The 22707-nt window shown below is 43.6% G+C and overlaps 1 protein-coding gene across 5 annotated transcripts in view; it reads left to right on the plus strand.

Moving 5' to 3' along the window:
* Nucleotides 1-22707, plus strand: part of sulf1 (sulfatase 1) — a 601332-nt gene that overhangs the window by 369207 nt on the left and 209418 nt on the right. For all 5 annotated transcript variants that reach the window (XM_085993124.1, XM_085993127.1, XM_085993123.1 and 2 more), the window contains one exon: nucleotides 17990-18229. In XM_085993124.1, the coding sequence (XP_085849250.1) occupies nucleotides 17990-18229 (240 nt within the window). The remainder of the gene's footprint in view (nucleotides 1-17989; nucleotides 18230-22707) is intronic.

A 22707-nucleotide genomic window follows, 5' to 3' on the forward strand; every position in this document is an offset into this window, starting at 1 on the left:
GAGACCCAGGTGCTAAGACTTAGCGCCAGTGCTAAACTGGCACTGAGGTTCGCGAGCGTTGCTGCATTCGCTGCACCCGGGCGCTAACCCCTTAGCTCCCCATTAGCGCCCCTGCCAAGTGGTAATGGGAGGCGCTAACATACTGAAGTTCTAGCCCTATGTCTTTTACTCATTTCCCTAATTTGTTTGCATATTTCTTCCTCCACCTCCCTTCCACTATTAGGTGGTCTGTAGACTACCCCTGTTAGTGTGATTGATCCTTTATTATCTTTCATCTCTATCCACATGAATTCTATTTCAGTTTTGCTGATAGCTGCGTCACTTTTTTCTACTGCCATTATGTTATCCCTAATAAGTACAGCTACTCCACCTCCCCCTTTTCCCTCTCTATCATTTCTAAATACTTTATAACCTGCAATGTTTAATTCCCAGTCCTGACTTTTCTGTAGCCATGTCTCAGTAATCCCTACTATGTCTGGTTCGTCGCAACGCATGGTTGCCTCCAGCTCTCCTGTGTTATAACGGACAATGTGTGCATTGCTATACAGAGAGTTTAACTCATTTTTAACAGCAGTTCCTTGCACTTTATTTTTAACCATCTTTTTACACTCCTGTTCTATAACTCTATTTATTCCCTGGCCATCAATGTCCTCCCTTACTTTACTCATTCTTATGCTCTCTTTTCCTGTTTTGTCTATATTTAGGCTGGTTTCATTTCTTGTAGATTCCTCTATGGGAAGCACCACAGCTAAATCTGATCCCATTTTCACCCAATATCTACACATCCATTTCCACCAGGGGGCTCTGGAAAGTGATAGAAGCAGGTTCCTTAACCTACAGGCACTGAGGCCAACACTAGCATTCCAACTGGCACCCTGAGTGACATCAGCAAACTCAGCACAAACCAGGAATTGAACCTGGGACTTTCAATTGTGTATGCCTTATTTATTCATTGGCTAGGCTCACAGGGTGATTTTGATAGTGTAAAATGAGTAATAGTGAATCAGCAGCCCGTTTAATATCTCTCCAGATTTTTCTTTCCATTGAAGTCAATCGAAATAAAAATCGTGAGAGATGTAAAACAGGCTGCCGATTCGCTATCACCCGCTTTACACTATCGCACAAAATCAAAATGACTCCAGTGAGTCATCAGCGTAGCCTACAAGAAATCTAGGACTCGATTTTAACTGCCAATGGAAAGGAAAATCAGGCGGGGTGTAAAATGGGTGGTCGACCCGTTGCTGCCTTTCTATCCTGGCAGAAACAGTTATTATTATAGGCCTCTTAATTTTCTTTTATGAATTTTTCTATTTTATTCACACAGCACGGTGGCATAGTGGTTAGCACTGTTGCCTCACAGCGCCAGGGACCCGGGTTCGAATCCGGCCTCGGGTGACTGTCTGTGTGGAGTTTGCACATTCTCCCCGTGTTTGCGTGGGTTTTCTCCGGGTGCTCCGGTTTCCTCCCAAAGTCCAAAGATGTGCGGGTTAGGTTGATTGGCTATGATAAATTGACCCTTAGTGTTAGGGGGATTAAATACGTGGGGTTACGGGGATAGGGTGGGATATGTGTTGGTGTAGGGGTTACGGGGATCGGGTGGGATATGTGTCGGTGCAGGCTCGATGGGCCGAAATGGCCTCTATCTGCACTGTGGGGTTTCTGTGATTCTGTGATATAAACTAACTCAGGTCCATACACATCTTGCAGCAAAATAGATCTATATAAACTATCTAGACTGGTTATAGTCCTATTCTCACACACTGTACATGTCTTCTGCTTGAGGTAATCATGAGGTCGTCTGAAGTGTGAACCTATCAAGCTTGACATTGATCCATACAGGTGTCATTTATAGTATTTAAGTACAACATTCTGTCTCTACACTGACACGGCTCTTGATATATTGATATTATCATCCCCATCAGCACTGGGAATTTGATGCTTTAGTCCTGACACTGGAAAACTGTCAGCATTGATTCGAACTCTGAAATATTGATTTTTTTTCTCCATATGTTGATATATAAAGATGAATTGGTGCTAAAATAATAGCCTATATGGATAGTTCAAATAACCAAATATCTTGGGGGAGGAAATTGGGTTGCTTTGTGCCTCCCGTTAGCGTCCCAAGGGTCGCTAATGGGGCGCAAAGCACCTAGTGCTCGGGAGGGGCACCGCTAACACCTCCCGTGAAATTCAGCAGGAGGTTAGCGGCGGCGGTAGCCGGTAGTGCCCCGTGGCGCTGCGCCTCCGGCGATGACATTATCACTGTGCGCAGCGCCCCGCTCGCAAACTTCGCTCGCGCCCCCTGATCTATCGCCAGACTCTATGTCCGACAGGGTCAGGATGCCGTGTTTGTGGCCAGGGCAGCGCAAATTAAAGGACAGGTCCTGGTTGGCCATTTCTTTGGGCCGCCTGCCAGAACCTGCCCTCTTTCGCCTCCACCTGTGGGGTGCTGGCCACGATCAGTCAGCCCGGCACTCCCCTTGAGTGCCGGGTTCTTTTGCCGGCACCCCGCTCCCCGGTGGTCCAGCAGTGCCCTGGTGCATGCTGTGCTAGGCCCCTCCCCTTTAATCAGGGGAGGGAGGCCTGTAGTATCACGGCGTTATGTGCCGATGCGCGTGGTGCTGCTGCACGTAACGCCGCGATATTCCATGGGAGCGCTCCAAGAGGGAGGGGAAGCACTTCCAGTAGCGCCCCGCCACCTGCTTGGGGCGCTACCATTCAATTTCTGGCGCGGGGGCGCTAACTTCGCTGGGGCGCTACTTTTAGTGCCCCGGCGAAGTTAGCGCCCCAAGGGTGGCGCGACCCAATTTTTCCCCCCTCACCTCTTAATGTACATGGTATAGAGTCTGGTGATCAGCTTGGAAAGTGTTGCTTGCTGAATGTTGGAGGATGTTTCCAATTGTGTGCGAAGCGGAGCACATCAGAACAAGGGCTACTCAGGGACGTTTTACAAGGGTGTGTGCAATTCTGAGCTAGTCTGGGCCTTGTTGATATAAATTGTGGTATTGCATCCCTACCTAACCTTTGTTCTTTCTTATATCATATTTGTTTGTTGTGTCCATCTATACCTCTTGTATGTTTTGGTATCTGTGGATTTATCTATTTATTTGAGTAATCTATATAACCTATACATGTCAGACATAAAGGTAATTTTACAAATTTGTACTCAGTGTGGAGCTCCCCATGCCAGGAGTGCATATCATGTGCCGAGGTCAATTACCAATATGCACTCCTGGGTCAATAGACCCACAGGACTTTGTGTGATCTGAAAAACCTGTGTGGACCAATGATCTCCACATCTGAATTCCTGATATACGTTCCCTGCGTAAAATCCACTCTTAATTCTCTCTCTGTCTCAGTCACTTGTGGAAATGTGATTTAAGACAAGATCACAAGATAAGAGGAGGAAGGCCATTTGGTCCATCTGAGCTTATACATCCAGAGCAAACCATCAGTCCTTCTTATATACTATAAATCCGGTCAAAATACATAAGGAGTTAAATAAGGCACCTCCAGACAGTATCTTGTCCCAAACTTAGCTCAATACAAATAGTTCAACTTTAGTTTGGTTGCCTGCAAAGCTGAGGGAGGAGCCAAACTACTTTTGAACATATAAATTGTATGATTTACACGTGTCGTCCTTCTCGACTTCTCCACAGCATTTGACACAGTTGACCATGGCATCCACCACCAACACTGCTCTGTTGTCCACCTCTGTGGCCTGCCCTTGCATGATTCTATTCCTACCTATCCGAAAGTATACCGTTCATTTCCAGCAGTGACTTCTCTTCTGTGCCGTGTATGCTTCACCTATTTGTAAAAGATGGTGAGCGGCCTAACCACTGGTCCTTAAAGGCCACTCCAAAAATGGCCTGGGGAATTTTTGTGGAGGTAGGAGGAGCAGGAATACCTCCCGCACCAGCTGTACCTCGGCCTTTTAGACCGCCAACTTCCACCACGGTTCGCTACTGGAACCACTGGATTTTGGCTCCTCGTTTCGGCGAGCTGCTTGGACACGCTAAGTGGTCTATTAGCATCCCCTCGCCCCCTCCCCTATTTCCTTCAGCTTCACAACATTCATAAAGCATGCATGTCAACTATCATTTTTTCCACTGTGCGGTATATTACACTTACCTTGTTGAATTTCATGAATATATTCTGCCCACTTGTAGATTTTGGCCAACTCATTTTGTAGTTCCTTGGCTGCCTCTTCAAATTCAATTGCACGTGCATTCCAATTTGGTATCACCTGCAAATTTGACTGGCTTGCATTGATCTTCTGAATTCAAGTCATTAATATAAATTAGAAACAGTAGGGGTCCCAGCACCAATCTCTGAGGCAATAGATTCAGTATTCCCTCACCTTAACAGCCAACATCACTTCTTGAACCAATATCTGCTGCTTCATACCGTTTAACCATATTTTTAATCCCATTTCAGCTATTTTTTGGAAGTGTAGTTACAACACTTTCCACAGTTCCAATTGGGATATCACTTTCTCAAAAAAGTCAAGCAAGCAGATCAGGCAGGGTCTACCCCTTCTGATGCCATATTTAATTATGTTTTGCTAGATTGTTATTATATGGGTGATCCAAAGTTTATTGCTAATAATTGGTTCTAATGTTGTACCCATTACTGATGAAAGGCAAATAGGCCTGTAATTGCCTGGGTCTGTTTTGCCACTTGTTTTGAAAATGGACATCGCATTAGCTTGTTTCCAATCTACTAAGTCACATGCTGGTCATTTATTAAAATTTACTCACACCAGCAACCTGTTAATGGAAAGAAAACTACAGAAGCAATGACAGCGAATCAATTTTCAAGACACCGATCAGTGGTGTGATGACGTAGTTGTACCGAGTGTTGCAAATTTACCTACATTGAAAAAGTTTGCTTTGTAAAACTTTGCACTACCGCAGATACAGTGGCAGCATAAACTTACCTCAGAGATCAATATGGTGGTATGGTGTGCTCCTGATTGTCTGGCATTGCCAGCTTGACTCAATGACATTGTCAGCTTGGTGGTAACACTCTGGCCCAGAAGGTGGTGGGTTCAGCCCTGACCACAAGGACTTGAGCACATCTGCCCTGATTTTGTGATACCAGCAAAATTGGTTTTATGCCTGTAGTTTTGAAAGACTTTACGATGCAGTGTCACAAATAAAATGCAAAATTGTGTAGATGGTGTTTATAATTAAAACAATGGGTAATAACATTGAAGGATATTATTTATACTTATAGGTATAGCTATTCCAATAACATTATAGAGAAAAATATCACCCAATGTCTCTTAGAAACATAGAAGATAGGAGCAGGAGTAGGCCATTCGGCCCCTCGAGCCTGTTCCGCCATTTAATGAGATCATGGCTGATCATCCAAATTCAGTACCCTGTCCCTGCCTTCTCCCCATATCCCTTGATCCCTTTAGCCTTAAAAAATATATCTAACTCCTTCTGGAATATATTTAATAAGTTGGCCTCAACTGCCTTCTGTGGTCGAGAATTCCACAGGTTCACCACTCTCTGGCTGAAGAAATTCCTCCTCATCTCAGTCCTAAATGGCTTACCCCTTATCCTTAGACTGTGACCCCTGGTTCTGGACTCCCCCGCCATCGGGAACATCCTTCCTGCATCTAGTCTGTCTAGTCCTGTTAGAATTTTATAAGTTTCAATGAGATCCCCTCTCATTCTTCTAAACTCCAGCGAGTACAAGCCCAATCGTCCCAATCTCTCCTCATACGTCATTCCTGCCATCCCAGGTATCAGCCTGGTGAATCTTCGCTGAACTCCTTCCATGGCAAGAATATCCTTCCTCAGATAAGGCGACCAAAACTGCACACATTACTCAAGGTGTGGTCTCACCAAGGCCCTGTAAAACTGCAGCAAGACATCCTTGCTCCTGTACTCGAATCCTCTCGCTATGAAGTTATAGTAATCTGGGATGTAATGCTTAAGTTATCCACCAGATGGAGACAAATATTAAGGGATCATATTTACCAGTATTAAGGTAATGTCCTGGCACACCACTTATTAAGGTAGTGGCATTGCATTCTGGGTATGACTCAGAGGTTGATCCTCCATCTTTGTGATCGCACAGTAAGAAATAGAGAGTGCTTTGCCTGCAGTTGTAAGAGATGTTTTCTGCTACATATGTATAATTAAACAGTTGAGTTTGGTTCCTGAAGTCTGGCTTATCTCAGTTTCTGACCTTACCACTCGGATATCACAGAAGGCCAACATACCATTTGCCTTCTTAACCGCCTGCTGCACCTGCATGCTTACCTTCAGCGACTGGTGCACAAGGACACCCAGGTCTCATTGCACTTCCCCTTTTCCCAATCTATTGCCATTCAGATAATAATCTGCCTTCCTGTTTTTGCCACCAAAGTGGGTAACCTCGCATTTATCCACATTATACTGCATCTGCCCAATCACCCAACCTGTCCAAATCATACTGGAGTTTCTCTGCATCCTCCTCACAGCACACACGCCCACCCAGCTTTGTGTTGTCTGCAAACTTGGTGATATTACATCTAGTTCCCTCGTCTAGATCATTAATATATATTGTGAATAGCTGGGGTCCTAGCACTGATCCCTGCGATACCCCACTAGTCACTGCCTGCCACTCGGAAAAAGACCCGTTTATTCCAACTCTTTGCTTCTTGTCTACGAACCAGTTCTCTATCCAAGTCAGTACCTTACCCCCAATCCCATGTGCTTTAACTTTGCACGCCAACCTCTTCTGAGGGACCTTATCGAAAGCCTTCTGAAAGTCCAAATACACCAGATCCACTGGTTCTCCCTTATCTATTCTACCAGTTACATCCTCAAAAAATTCCAGTAGATTAGTCAAGCATGATCTACCTTTTGTAAATCCATGTTGACTTTGTCTGATCCTGTCACTGTTTTCCAAGTGCTCTGCTATTACCTCTTTTATAATGGACTCTAGCATTTTCCCCACTACCGATGTCAGACGTACCGGTCTATAATTCCCCGTTTTTTCTCTACCACCTTTTTTAAATAGTGGGGTTACATTAGCTAACCCCTTAAGTGCATAACAATAAGGGGTTTAACATGTTAATCTCTTTTGCACTACAAACACATTTAATTACACACCAGGTTACTTATCCAGGTACAGTCAGGCTCGAGGGGCTCCTGAGGGGTTTACTCTGCAGCACCATTTCCAGGTGTGGCATTTTTATACATCACTGATTCACACAATCAGAGTAAAACACTGCTCACTGGGTTTATTAAGCATATCAGGCTTAATATGTCATGGTCAACATTGTACATAGCCTAATATATGTTAACAATCAGTTTTGTTCTATGTAAATCTATGAAGAGGCAGAGTTTAACTATCCTACTCAACAAGGTGAAACTGCTCTATAATGTAGAGTGATTACAAACTGGTTTCATTCTAGCTGAGAAGAATGGGTAAACCCAACCTCCATTAATATAACATTGGGCTATTTGGACAGACGTGAAGAATGGTCTCAGAAATATAGCTATTTTCACAAGAGCTCTGATGTGGGCAGATTGGGCCTGGTAATGTGCAGCCTGTCATCAGTCCAGAAATTGTTCCCATAGGAGACCACATAGAGTCTGCATAGCCCAAGAGTTAAATAGTGAAATCCAGAAGGAGCTGTGGAGGTCTTGGAAAGCAAGGACATTCCAAAACAAATGTTATACTGCAGCAGATACTGTATAACATTTCTTGCAGGAACTTATGCAGCCTGAAAATATTCCCTTGAGGTTGTTGTGTCACTGGAACACAATTCCTAGTCGCAAAGCTCCTTGGGTTTCAGAGAGCAGTGGTTTTCAAACTGGGGTCTCTTGAGGGATTTTCAGGGATTCTATGAGATCATTGGCACCAAGGTTACCAACAAATATTTTGAAAATAGAATTTTAAAAGTTGGGCAGTGTCACTACAAGCTTAACCCTAGCATCCTAACTCTCCTTTTTAATCATTCTGAATATTAACCAATGAGACAACAACAGGGGTGCAGATGTGTTGTGCCTTAACATATGGGCTTGCTCACAATCTCATTGGCTTACTTTTCTGTGGCATGCTTTTGCACCTGATCTATCAGTCATCAATGTGCATTCCCAGTCTGAGCCCATTTACTGTCTTATTATTGACATTACTAGGAGTGTATTGTTAATCCATTGGCCCGGATTTTGCGGTACGATGACAGCGTACGTCGTAAGGCTTGTAAAAGGCCCCGCAAGTTTGGGGTTTTCACATGCGCTGCACATGCACGAAAACCCGGAACCTGCGATCTGTCAAGGTTCGCCTTGATCACCGATCTACCGCACCAACCAAAAATCACTTTCGCTGGTGCAGAGTTGAGCTATTTGCCTAACTACTGCCCAGCAAATGCCCACAAAATCCTTACACCTGGTAAAAGCAGACGTAGAGCCTGCTTTCACCAGCGTAAGGGTTAATATAAATCTTAAATTAAAAATTAAAAATAATGCACAAACATTTAAAATTAATTTATGTAAATTTTGGCCTGGATTAAAAAAAATTAAATTTTTTTCAAAACATTATTTTTATTGTAAATGCTTCATTGAAGGGACTTTTATTTAAATTGGAAAATGGGAACATTTACTTTTATTCCAGTTGTATAAATTATTTAATTATTTGGGGATTCCTCATATGCTGATGGGGATTCTGTTCATAAATGGAATCCCCATAAGCATATGAGGAATCCTCCTTTCTGATAGGAGGACCTGGCCCACGTGATCCCAAGGACACTTCCGAACCACCTGCGTCCCTGGGATCTGTGGGCCTTTACGCAAGCATACACCTGCAGGCCCAGGACCTGAAGTCTCCGAAACCCTTTAGCTTGAAGGTAGGTGTGGATTTTTTTATCGGGTCGGAGGAGTACTCCAGAGGTACGCCTCCAACTGCAAATTCTGGTCATGGTCTTCTGTCTAACATACTGTGAAAGTTTTCAAAAACAACATTACTGATAATTATGATTTCTGGACCTCCAACCTGACGATTCCAATTGTCAACCTACACAGTGAAGAACGATCAGACATTATTTATAATACAGACCATCATGGGCTGTGGAAAAACTTCTTGTTACACATTCAGGCAAGGATCCTTCCAGCTGAAGGCATATGCACATAAAAACATTTATGGAGGCAGCACTTGGGTTAACCACAGCATGGAACTGGTCTGTACAGCATATGCTAATTCATTCCTCAGCATTATTTTGTCCATACAAGAAAGTTGACAGGAGCATTTAATATGGTTCTCCCAAGCAGAAAAGTTCAAAATCACTCATAGAGCTGCTTGAATTCAGCTCACCTAAAAGGGTGGTAAAAAGATTGTGCGATTTGCAGTTCCCTCGCTCTACCCCCCCCCCCCCACAAAGAATATGTAGCAACAGATTCCTCACTCTTAGTGAAACAGCAGGGAACTTATCTGTGCAATTTAAAAGGACAGGCAGCCACAGCTGAACATTTCGCATAATTCAACGCAGTAAAGTCACACCACCATTTTTGTTTTAAAAGCAGTGTATAACTTTACAGAATGCACAATGCTTACTTCCTCTGCCGATAGAGCCATAGTTTGTTGTATAGGTCAAAGGTTACAGAAGAATGGCTAGATCAACGATTAACTAGCAAAATTTGGATCTTTGATTTAAACAGTATTATCATTACTGCCATCAGGATTTTATTCCCTGTTGTAGAAAATTCATTAAAAAATTATGGTCACAGTTTTACATGAGTGAATAATGAAAGGGTCATTCTCTAGTACAGTATCTTGAAAGTCAATTTGTCTGGTTATTTAAGAAAGGAGAATGAGACAATGGAATTGCTCACAATAACATCATTCATTGCCAGTAACATCTGGCAATAATATATTATTTTTTATTCTGTTTTAACATAAACTAAGATAAAGATGCCAAACCACATTGTAAATGTTTTACTGCAACAGATATAATGTGGTCGCAAGAACTGACGCTGCCTGGAAATGGCCCATTTGAAGCCTTAATGTACCTTTAACACATAAATTTGTTGAAACATAAACAGAAAATGCTGAGAATACATTGTACATCAGTCAGCATCTGTAAAGACAAAAGACAAATTAACATTTCCAGTATAACCCTTTGGGAATTTGCTGAAATTCCTAGTTTTGTTTAGATAGCATAGGCAATTTTTTTTGTTGCGTAGCTGCTGAGATCTTATATAACTTATAAAAAAAGATTTACTGGACTTTATTGGTCTTATTCCTTGTATTTCCTGATTTCCGTGAACATCTCTGAAAATCCAATATTGGCCAAATAGCTATCCTAACATCTGCTGCTCCCTTTGTGCTTCTTCAGAATATAAAGAGTGTTTTCTTAGTAAGGATCCATGCTTGTGTTTTTGTGGCCACCCCAGTGGATTTTCCAACAGCAGCCCAAACAATTCAGCTGTGCTTGCTGACAACCTCTGACCAGCTTATACACAGTTTGTTCCTTACCAACACACTCAAGAGAAAGGTTAGATTCTGTAACAGCAGTGAAAATAGCACTATGTACTAAGTAGGAAGGGAGAGGCTGCAGCTGTCCAGTTGTTCAAGTTTGCTTGCAGGGGAAAGATATATTGCTGAATCATTTATATTGTAGTCATGGGGGCTAAATTCGGTTGATTTGCGCCTAAGAGGGTGCTAACGGGGCGCAAATCAACTAGCACCTGGGCGTGGCGCCGCTAACACCTCCCGTGAAATTCAGCGGGAGATTAGCGGCAGCGATGCACCGCCAGTGATGACGTCATCGCCGTGTGCAGTGCCCTGCTCGCGCCCCGGCTGTAATATTGGGTGGCGACCCCCGACTTACCGCCGGACGCTATGTCCGCCGGGGTCAGGGGGGCCTACCTGCGGCCGGGGCAGCGCTAGTTAAAGGGGAGGTGGCGGGCGGCCATTTTTGTTGCTGGCCGCCTGCCAACACCTGCCCCCATTGCTGTCCCCGGCCCCCATGAAGCCCCCCCGCGGAGTGTCGGCTGCTTTCCATGAGCCCGGCACTCCTCTTGAGTTCCGGGCTCATTTGCCAGCACTCCTGATCCCTGGTGGCACAGCTAGGCGCCGGGACACGCTGTGCCAGGACCCTCCCCTTTAATAAGGGGAGGAAGGCCTGCAGTACTGTGGCACATAGCGCCGCGATATTGGCTCGCAGTGCCACAAGAGGGACACGGGGCGCTTCCAGTAGCGCCCCTCCACCCTCTCGGGGCGCTACCTGGGAAAATCGGCCGCTGGGCGCTAACTTTTTTGGGGAGCTACCCAATTTTTACCCCATTATATTTTCAGAGGGCTTTTAGTTCCACTTGCTTTAACCAACAAAGAACTCATCAGTGACCGGATTTAAAATAGAAAAAATAAATAGGAATTTGCTCCGTGTACTGGCAGTCTCAGTAGTGAGGTAGCTAATCTTTCAACAATTTCCCATTTATCTCTGATATCTTAACCTGGTCCCTGTTGGGTTTTTTGCTGATATAAACGGAAGAGACTTCTGAAAATGTAGTTAATATAGCATGAATGATTCAGAAATAAGCTGAACAGCAACAAAGTCTCCCTTTACAACACACCCGGTTTTCTCCTCAGGCACCAGCAGTGGGTTCACTGAGCAGCAGTGCTGGGGGTAAGCCCATTGTCACATCATTTCAGCATTTTCCCCTTGCACTGGCGAATAGCCCTGCCTTGCTTCATCTCTCTCCAACTTTAATAGCCTCCTCAAAACCTAGCTCTTTAACCTCCTCATTTCCCCTCATTTCTGCGCAGTGTCTTAATGCCCCACCCCACCCTTGTGAAGTACCGTGGGATTTTCCATTACATTAAAGGCGCTATACAAGTGTAAGTTGCTGATAATCAGTTTTGCTCGGGGATCACGTCAGGTAAGGATGTCGGGTGTTGTGTCAGCATGGGCTGATTTCTTTATTTGACAGCTGCAAATGGTCAATAAAGGCTCCCATTTCATAGCAGTTCACTTTCCAAGGTTAGAAGCTGTTACTTACTGCATTTGGAAGACAGATTGAGCTTTATGCAGGTTGCAAGTGTTTTGAGTCGACTCTCTATCCAGTGTCACCTCATTGGAACAACCTCTCTCACCATTGCAATGTAGGGACAAATCTGTCTTACTGGGGAAGGAATTTGTTTTTGATTTTCTTTTCTCAACAATTTTCTCCCTTCCCCACTTCTCCAAAAAGCATTGACTCCTTGCTTGGATAGATTCCATGGCCAATTTTTCTTCTCCCTAACCCGGGGCAGTCAGGTTAACTGTAGCACCCTGACTCGGCTTGTCTGAGATCAAACAAGTCAGCACATACTGGAGATCAAACTTGAGACATTCCTGGCCTGTATGGCTCAGCTGCTCACTGGACGACTGCTGGAGTTTGTGTTTGATTTGTGTATAGATACTAGAGACTGCCCTGATAATGGCAAGGCCTCATCACTTTACGGTGATGGAAAGAATTACATTAGCTTTCTCCCCTTCCACTTTCTCCCTGTGGAAGACGAGACAGTGAGGCAGGAATTTTTCGGGGGGTCAGGGGGCGCGTTTGGAGGCGGGTTGGCTGGAAAATTTTTTGACAGCAGGTAAGGAACCCGCTGTCAACCCACCTCCACACTAGTCTCCCAGATGTTGGGTCTGGCATCGCTGAACAAACCCGACACCAAGCGGCAGGGGAGGCAATTGACATCATTAGAGAGATCGTTAAGAGGCAATTAAGTAGTATTTTAAGCTTACCTTTAGATTTTTAGAGTTCGCCAAAGGCTTCCCCACTGCTCGGGGATCATGTCAGGTAAGGAGGTCGGGTGTTGTGTCAGCATGGGATGATTTCTTTATTTGACAGCTGCAAATGGTCTATAAAAGCTCCCATCTCACAGCTGTTCACTTTCCAAGGTTAGAAGCTGTTGCTTACTGCATTTGGAAGACAGATTGAGCTTTATGCAGCTTGCCAGTGTTTTGAGTCAACTCTCTATCCAGTGTCACCTCATTGGAACAACCTCTCTCACCATTGACAGATCGCTTCTGTCATCGCAACCTCACCTGCCATCTATTCCATCAGCATCTGTGCCCTTGAAAAAATCTCACCTTGGTCCTCAGAATCCCACCACAATCAGCTCCAACACCAGCAGCACCAGGAACACCAGCAGCACCAACAACAACACCAACCTTCTCCGCAATCAGCTTATGCTGCACAGGATAGAGGGCATCATCACCCAACCACAGTGCTGCCCGGCAGGCCAGGAATGGACTCACCATAGCCAAATTTATTTCACTTGACGCTGTACACCCTGGCTGCCACATGATGCGCCAGGTTGGCACCACCCCACACCAACACCATAAAGTATCCCTACAATGCCCAAGCCATTCCTTTCATGCTCATCATCATTGCGGGGGGTACTGTTATGTCTCACCATTCACTGCAACTCATTAAGCCACTTCCAAAGGTGCACACAAATCTGTCCAAGAACGCAAAGTGTTGAAAATAAAGATTTCAATGTTTGACAACACATTAACAGAAACTTCACATGAACATTGGCTAAACCACCCAAGTGCCCACCCTTGTGTGCTGTTAGTTGGTATGATTGGACTAGGATGAGGGTGAGTGTGAAGGGTGGCTAGTGAGATGGGGAAGTGATAATGTAGATAGAATGGGATGGGTGGAGGTGCAAGGTAAGTTGGTGTGAGTAAGGATGTGCAGGAGTAGGTTAGGGAAGGCAGAGTGATGGGGATGTGATAGGTCGCACAGCAGGATGAGGTTGAGTGTGGCTTTGCAGTAATGTTTCGTGATCTACTGAGACCATTGAAAGATTTGCGCCACTGCAGCCTGGTCCTCCTGACGACATCCCTGCTTGTTCCCTCCTCTGCAATGTGCAACCAGGCTGTGTTGGTCTCCTGGGGAGGTCTCTTCCGCCCAAGCACATGGAGGGAGTCATGGGAGAACCTGGGTCCAGCCATGCACCTCTGTGCAGTGATTTTCAGTGCTTGCAGCACCTCAATGCTGCAGAACACTGACAGCAGAACTGTCAAAAACAATTTGCGCGTGGTCCCTTTAAGGAAAACGGCTGATGACGCGTCATCAAGTGACGTCATCAGACCCGCTTCCTTCAATTGGCCGGGAAATACGCTGGGCGGGCTTAACAAGTCCAATCAGCGTAAAATTCTTTTCACAGAGCGGGCTGGAGCCAGCAGCGGGGTTGCACCCTGCCACCGACCCTGGCCGCACCGGACCCGACTCGGAAGGTGAAATCGCGGCCTGGGTGTTCGTAGGCTATACATCTACAGGGAGTATCCTGCCCTTATCTGATCTTCACACATATACTAGTTCCAGCAATGGTCACTGGATAGTGACCAGGATTGGGAACCATAGATGACTTTTCTCTTCCTAGCCCATCGGCATTGAGACCAATTGTAGCATCCCTATTGTGATTCAGTTATGTTGACTAATTTAACACAGACTGGAAGCTAGGACCTTCTGGTCAGAATAACTCAATTACACATTGCCTTTATTAACTGAGCCAATGACAGAGCCCAAGACTAGTGTCTAACTCATCCTCATCTACAGTAGCAATAACAGTTAAATGTGAAAACTTCGAAGTGGGTCATTGTCACTGCCAGTTGAAGCCTGGGAGTAACTCCCTACTGGTGATAATCTATGAACAGATGGAAAACAAGTTAAGTTATGTGAATTTTTCTTCATAACTTGAAGCCCTAAGCTCCAGAATTGTTATTTGCACTCCTCTGTTCTCTGAGCCTTCTCCAATACATCAGTGGTCTTTTGACAGTCAGGTTCCCAAAACTAAACCTAGTATTCCAAAATGGCCTCACCAATAATCTACAAAGGAGGGAGGGGGTGGGGAGGGGGAGATAATTGCTCTGGTCACTACGTATAGCAACACTGTAGATGCATTCAAAAGGAATGTTTTTACAATACCATTACACAGATAATCTGGAGCAATTCTTCCTTCAAGGTTGGAATATCTTGTTTCAATAAATAATTAGATGTCTTTGAGATTAATCCTAATATTTGATTGGTTTTGTTGGTATGACCTTCACATTCACTAGACATTTTCAGTTTAGTAATCATAACCAAATTGTTTTCCTTTTCTACCTTTGCAACTGGACATCCATTCATTATATTGATTTGATATTTTCCCTTCTAATATGCATAATCTTGCATTGAGCCACATTAAAATTTTATTTCTTAACGCATCAATATGGTTGGCCTAAATCCCTTTGAATGCTAAAGACTTCTGTTATGCTTGTCATCAGCAGCAAATTTTCTAATATTATAAGAAGTACTTTCTTCCATATCATATATAATATGAAATTGCAAGGAACTCAGATGTACCCTTCTGAAACCCCACTATCCACCGACCTCCAAAAGGCAATTTTTCTATTTATTATCTGTTTTCTATTGCTAAGTGAGTTTTCAATCCAACTAGCTAAGTTCCCATTAATTCCAGTAATTGAAATCTTCATTAAAAGCCTTACATATGGAACTTTTCTCAAATACCGTCTAAAAATCCGAGTAGATATTGGGCCGTATTTTCCGATCGGAGGCTTCCTGCGTGTGGAGGCCTCCGATATGGAAAAAATCCACGTACTTATCTGAGGGCTCCCGAGGTTCAGACACTTCCGCTCCTGGGCCTCTCCAACTCAAAATGTGCAGGGCCCACGTATCCCAGAGGCGCAGACGGTTCGCAAGCGTCCCTGGGATCACGTGGGCCATGGGGAGCCAATAGGAGAAGGGAATCTCCCTTCATACACTTGACAGATGGACCTGTCAAATATATGAATGGAGATCACCCCAATAACACTAAAACATTTTTAAAAAAAAATTTTAATCACATTTTTAAAATGAGTTGAAATTACAATAAATTAAATATTTTAAACAAAAATTTAATTTTTTGAAAAAATAATTCATTTTTTTATGGGGCTAAAAATAAACTTACATTTTTTAAAAGTATTTTAAAATGATAAATAAGTGAAATTAAAAAAAAAACTTTTTTCAATTCTTATGCTGGTAAAAGCAGGCCATACACCTGCTTTCACCAGGTGTAAGATTTCTAAGGGTTTTCTGCGGGCGGAGGTTCTGCAGAAAGCGGAACTCTCCGCCTGCAGAGACCCTTCTTCAGGGCAGGCATCCGATCTGTCAAGAGCATTCTTGACAGATCGGAAATGCCGGTTTTCAACACAAGCGCTTGGCATACCTGAAAGTGGCAATTCTGATGTCCCTAAGGGTACACCCCCATAGGGATCGGAATATACGGCCCAATATTTTCTGGATTCCCTGTGTCAACTTATTTAGTTACTTCCTCAAATAATTCCAATAGATTTTTGATGCATAACCTGTTGCTTTGTGTTACAGCCTGTATGTTCGTTACATGAGCATTACAGGTATTAACATCTCTTAAATGTTCTCAATCATGTTTTTCATTACCTCTGTTTCATTGATTTCAAATTTCCAGGTTCATGCTATCAGAATATGTACTGGCAGAATTCCACATTTAAGCCATCAAAATATACCTTATTTATTCTAAAGGGACTATATTTACAGTTGCAAACTGGATCCAAACCAGAATTCTGTCCCTAATTTGTTAACAAATCATAACTGGAATCCCATGCAGTTTAACTCCTGCCATATTTGTGCTGCGTACCTCAACTTAGCTACATTGAATTGTTGAAGTGTTCTGTCCTGGGATCATCCTGTGTATGTACAATCATCAGCAACCATGTTAGGTATCATTGCTGGAGGTAAAGGTGCACCATTCTGAGCCATTGTATTTAAAGTTTGGATTTGTGGGACAGGCAAAACAGTCTTACTGCAAGGAATTCTTTGTAATGCCTCAAAGCCACCTTCTGACTGCTCCAAGCAAACATACTTCCTATTTGTGTTTATACCAGCATTAGCAATTCCAAAGACGTTTATACAAGAAAGCGTTTTCTGTAGTGTTAATAGAGCTTTCATGCTGGTAGACTCTTCGCAGTGTAAACGGGCCTATAGTCAGAAATAAAAGCCTGCAAAAGGTTTGAGTAGCCTGGGAAAAAATGAATAAATTGCATTTGCGATTAGTTTGGACTGTCTGCCTATGCAGATGGTAAAACAGTCTGAAGTTGCTGCTGAAGTCTGAATGTCTTTCAGACTTACACAGAACTATGGGTGACTCTGAAAAGATTTGGTTTACTTTTCACATCATTCTTTCTTATTATGTTAAAGATTCCCAAAGGGACTGTTTGTTATTCATAAAGAAATGCCACACACAACGAATAGGCCAAGATTGCAGGCTCATGTTTTACAATGAATTTAAATTCAAAGGGGTTACTTTGTGTTAGCGGAATCTTAACAGGGAAGCTTTCCTATGTTCGCTATTTCTAGCGAAATCGTAAAAGTATTGGGAGGAGATCTTCTCCAACAAGAGAACAATTATGTGTAAAACACAAACCTGTATTGAGTAAAAAATGTTTTATAGAAAGTGCGGTTTATATTAAATAACCCATAATATTTGTAGCTGCTTCATAGGGTGATTTGGGGTCAGAATGGTGTCTTGGCATTAACTGCTTGCACGGAATTTGCTGGGGAGTTCTCCCCGATGTCCAGGCCAATATTTATCCCTGAACCAACATCACTAAAACAGATTATCTGGTCATTATCACATTGCTGCTTGGGACCTTGCTCTGTGTTAATCTTCTGCTCGAGCGGTCCCAGGACAGTTCCACCAGCTTCTCTTCTGTTTGAGTGGTCCTGCCGCGTTTCCTACCAAACAACAGTGAGTACACTTCAAAAGTACTTAATTGGTTGTATAGCACTTTGGAATGCCCTGAGGTCATGAAAGGCACTATATAAATGCAAGTCTTTCTTTTTCTCTTTCTTCTGAATATTTATATTCATTACAAACAAACAGCCACTGTAATCAACTAAAGAGTGATACTAAGCGATTTGTAAGGACTGGGTCTTTCCATTACTGTTTTACTGACTGTTACACTTTTTAGGTTCACTGCAGGTGATGAATAAAACCAGAAGGCTCATGGAGCAAGGCGGTGCTCACTTCACCAATGCCTTTGTGACGACTCCAATGTGCTGTCCTTCCCGATCTTCCATGCTAACAGGAAAATATGTCCACAACCACAATACTTATACAAACAACGAGAACTGCTCCTCCCCTTCCTGGCAGGTGATGCATGAACCACGCACATTCGCTGTGTATTTGAACAACACAGGCTACAGAACAGGTTTGTAATACCATCAGTATTCTGCTCGTAGAGAACTTTTGCTCTTAATGATTTCAATATATAACATTACTTTTTGTACTAAATACAAATAATGGGGGAAAAAGTTGTGTACGCCAAGAGAATTGCCGGTGTCACTGGCAACTGGAGTTAACGGCCGCTGAAAATGACCACAGCGCTACCGGGCAAAAATTTGCGCTGAGGGCTGGCGATGTGTAGCACAGCACTAACTTACCATGCATCGCCCCCCCCGGTGGCATTAATGGAGGCCTCTGACCCGAAGTTCCCGTCCACAGTCGGCGTTGCTGCTTCTTACAGCCTCTGGAAGCGATGTTGTGGCATTCGCAAGGAATTGTGGGCAATTAAAGGGGCAATGCATTCAAAACTAATAAACATAAAATCAAGTGAAAAAATGCAGTTTTCAGCCATTACTGCCTTTCAATAAAACAATTACCATTAAAAAGAAGTCCCAAATAGGATTCTTCAGCACTTAAAGCTGAATTCCCTTCCGAACCTCAAAAAATGGGAAAAGTGCTTCAGCACTAATGCAAATGTTTCAGCAAGCCAGGATCTCGCACGCAACACTTCAGCTTTGGGCAGAGGGTCAACACTATAGGAGAAGCCCTCTACCCACAGGGGCCAGGAGGCCCTCCAGAAAGAAAGATGTGGGACCACATCACAGAGGCCATCACTGCCAGCAGTGTCACCCCCACCACTTGGCTCCAGTGCCCAAAGAAGCTTCATGACCTCAGACCACTGGTCAAGGTTAGTGAATGCACCATCAAAAACGATCTCCTACTCACTGCACCACTAGCCTCACACACTGCTCAATGCACGACTACCGCCCCCCCCCCCCCACCTCCCACCAACAATCACTCACTTACCAACAATCTGCACCAATCACAAGGCAGATCTCCCATTCCTAGCCTCACCTCACCCTCTTGGAGGAGACGGTGCTGGCCAATCTTGGCAGGGGCATGGCTGAGCCCTTGGCCTGCAGCGGGGCTGAAAGGATACAAGATGCTGATATCCTCATACGTTATCCTCCTTCTGGAATGCACCTCTTGTTTTCCTGCTTTCCCCTCACCACAACTGCATCCTTGCGCCTTCCTCATTTCACACACCTAAGAAATGCAGCCTGACCATCCAGTGGGCGACCAAGAAGAGGGAGAGGAAGAAGAGGGAGAGGAGAGTGTAGAAGCAGAAGAAGATTGATTTCACACTCCCATACTCCCAGACACCAGCTCCTCAAGGTCAACCAGCAAGACCATCTGCAGTGTCCCCCACTGGAAGTCAGCAGCCTTCCACCAGCTACAGCTACTGGGGTAGCACTGTTTGACATCAGTAGGATTGGCAAAGGCACACAGAAGACAGTCACTAAGAGAATGCATAAGGGCGATGAGTTGATTTCTTGTCACGTTGGATGGACAGATGTATAAAGTTGGATTGGAAAGTTTGCTTTGTGGTGGCTTTTATTTCAGCATTGTGGCCAAGAGGACACTGTGATGGTCAGTAACAGAGAGAAGGTAAGGTGTGGGACTAATGTTGAAAGGGGAATTGGGGTGGTGGTCACTGGGACCGCAGGCGGTTGATTCCATCCCTGATATCCCGGCCAGAAAGGGGCTGCCTGGGATGTATCAATCCTTCTGCTTCTTCTTCTGCGTCTTCCTCTTCCCTCTGCGAGCGGATGCTGTAAATCAGAAATGCCAGCATAAAATGCTGGAAATACTCAGCTGGTCAGGCAGCTTCTTGACCTGAGACATGAACTCTGTTTCTCGCTCCACGGATGTTGCCTGACCTGTTGAGTATTTGCAGCATTTTCTGTCTTCTCAGAGGCCTTCCTTTCCTATTCGAGGCCTTGCAAGTGCCCAGCAGCACTCCCTATACACTTAAAAAACTTTTAACATCTATTGCAGTAAGCCACTACTTCAATAACATTTTTAAAAAGTCCAAAAATTTAATTGCAAACTTACCTGAAAGATGTGTGTATCCCTTTAAGAATTGCTGACAGCGCCTCAGTCAGTCTGCTTGTATGCTGGGTTTCCCTGACGTGGTTATGACCCTGCACTGAACTCAGCACCAGAGTCGAAGTTCACAGTGGTGACATTAAGTCGGCCGCCGTTCTTTCACCATTTTTTGCCAATATTTTTAAGTGTATTGAGTGCACTGATCATTTAATTAAATAAAGAAAATAGAATGGACAACATATGATGACGTTTTGAAACTATTCCAACATGTGGGCTTCAAGGGGAAAATTAGGATCTATCAGATGAGGAACGATTGATGCTCTCACTCAATTGAAGTGTTACATAACCAGCAAATTCACTATGACTAATCCCTATCTACATATAAGTTTTTATCCTCATGCTTCTTTATTTTGTCCATTTTAGAGTCTCATTCTTCTCATCTGAAATGGAGGGCATTTTTTATATTTAGAGATCTAAAGATTAATAATTTATGCACTTCTATTATGTTTGATTAAAATATGCTGTGCTTAGGAAAAAGGGAACATATAACTTACTTAGTTATTTCATAAATATAATTATTACGAAGGAAGATTCTTTCTCATTTACTTGTGATTCTCACTCAATGCTTGTTGCCTTTCATGAACTCCAACTCATCCAAAACACTACTTCCAATATTTGATCCTGGGCATTGTCCCACCGCATTGTTGGTATCCCAAGCAGAACTCCACAAAGTGTCTTGTTCTAGGCTACTGCTATATTCTTGGGTCTTATTAAATCTTCTTACCCTAGATCATTTTAGAGTGATCTCGTGGGTGAATCCGAAACTCCCCATGCCTTCAGAAGTGTCTATCTTTGCCTTTTGATCAAGGTAAGCTTTTGGTAACGTACCCGGAAAAATGAACCGCAAACCTTGCTTGGTAATTGCTGTTTAGGTACTGAACTATCTTATACCTCCATAAGATCTCACTTCAGTCTACAAAATCAGTAGAACATCACACCAGACCTTGTTTTTAGTTTAAGGTACCAAGCAAATTTGTTAAAAATATACTGAACAGGTGAATAATCTAACAGTGATATAATGCAGTTAATTATTTGCAGAAGAAGGTCTTTTATCTAACTCCTCATGGAGCTAATAAAAGAGTCACAAGGGTAGAAATTCTGGCAGTGCCATTTTACAGTTGGAAGTGCAGCAGTGTTGAAATTCTGACTCTCACTTTGGCCTCTCTATGACCCAGTCTCAAATCCCAAGGGTGGGTCATTAATATATTGGGGTGGGGGAGCTGCCCACACCTGTAGCAGCACAACAGGGGAGTGCACCTACGGATCAAGCAGAGTAGCCAAGTGCAGCAGGCACTCATAATTAGAACTTTAGCTCCCATGCTGGCAGACCTTGAATTAAACAACGCTATTCAATTCTTTCCTGGTGGAGCCCACTTGTAGCCCAGAACAGAACCTGTAGGTACCACTAGATCTATTAGCAGCATGTATGGCAGGATTGCCGGGGTAGTCCCGGAAGGCCCCAGACAGCAGTCGGAAGGAGCGTGGGTGGGAGAATCGCATGCCCTCCTCGATCGAAATTGTCTCTTCCACACTGAAGGTACAGGAGCTCAGTGGAGTTGAGATATACCAGGAAACAGATATCACCCTTTATGATATTTAGGATTATGAGGAGGGAAATCAATAGATTATTTTTCCCTTTTAAATTGGGAATAAAATGATGGAAAAATGATTTTTTATTCAAAAGAACATGCTTGATAGCTTTCGTTAAAGAAGGGTGATGCACATTTTATTTGAACATGAGGTGTTGAATTTTAATGTGGAAAGAATTCAAGATACAAAAGGGACCAGAAGCCTTTCACCATGAATATTCAATAGAGTGGTAATATGGAGGCCTTTATATACCACCCAGATTTAGGTGTTGAAAGATCACTGGGGTTGGCATAGAAAATTAATATTGGTGGCATTAGCTGTAAAGTTAATGGAGCTTTGAGATTTATACAAAGAAACATTTACCAGGCAACAATTGAAGTGAAGCAATTAGCATACTGCACACTGGTTGGAGCTCATTTAGCGTGCGCTAGCACAGACGGGGACCTGGGAAGGGCAGTACAAATAAATTAACTTGACAACATACAAAGGAGGTTCATTCTAAAGGATTATTCGAGTTACAGTAGTGTCAATAAAATTCAGCAAAACCTGATGGGAACCATCTGAAAGAAAGCAAAACAGAATGGCTTGGTCTGTGGAATATTTCAAATACTCACATCAACCAAGGCTATTGGCAATGGCATGAATGCTACAAAGTCCAGTTTAGAATTAATGTCCCATAATTTGCGGTCAGCAGCGAAGTAAAGGGTACGGTAGCATAGTGGATTATGTTACTGGACTAGTAAACCAGTGGCCTGGACTAATGATCCGGTGATGTGAGTTCAAATCCCATCATGGCAGCTGAGGAATTTAAATTCAGTTCCCTCTGTAAGGCCTAGTAAGCCCACTCAGTTGTACCAAACTGCT

The sequence above is a fragment of the Somniosus microcephalus genome, chromosome 7, assembly GCF_052327205.1.
Source record: "Somniosus microcephalus isolate GS21.2 chromosome 7, FLI_Smic_1.0, whole genome shotgun sequence".
NCBI classification, from domain to species: Eukaryota; Metazoa; Chordata; class Chondrichthyes; order Squaliformes; family Somniosidae; genus Somniosus; species Somniosus microcephalus.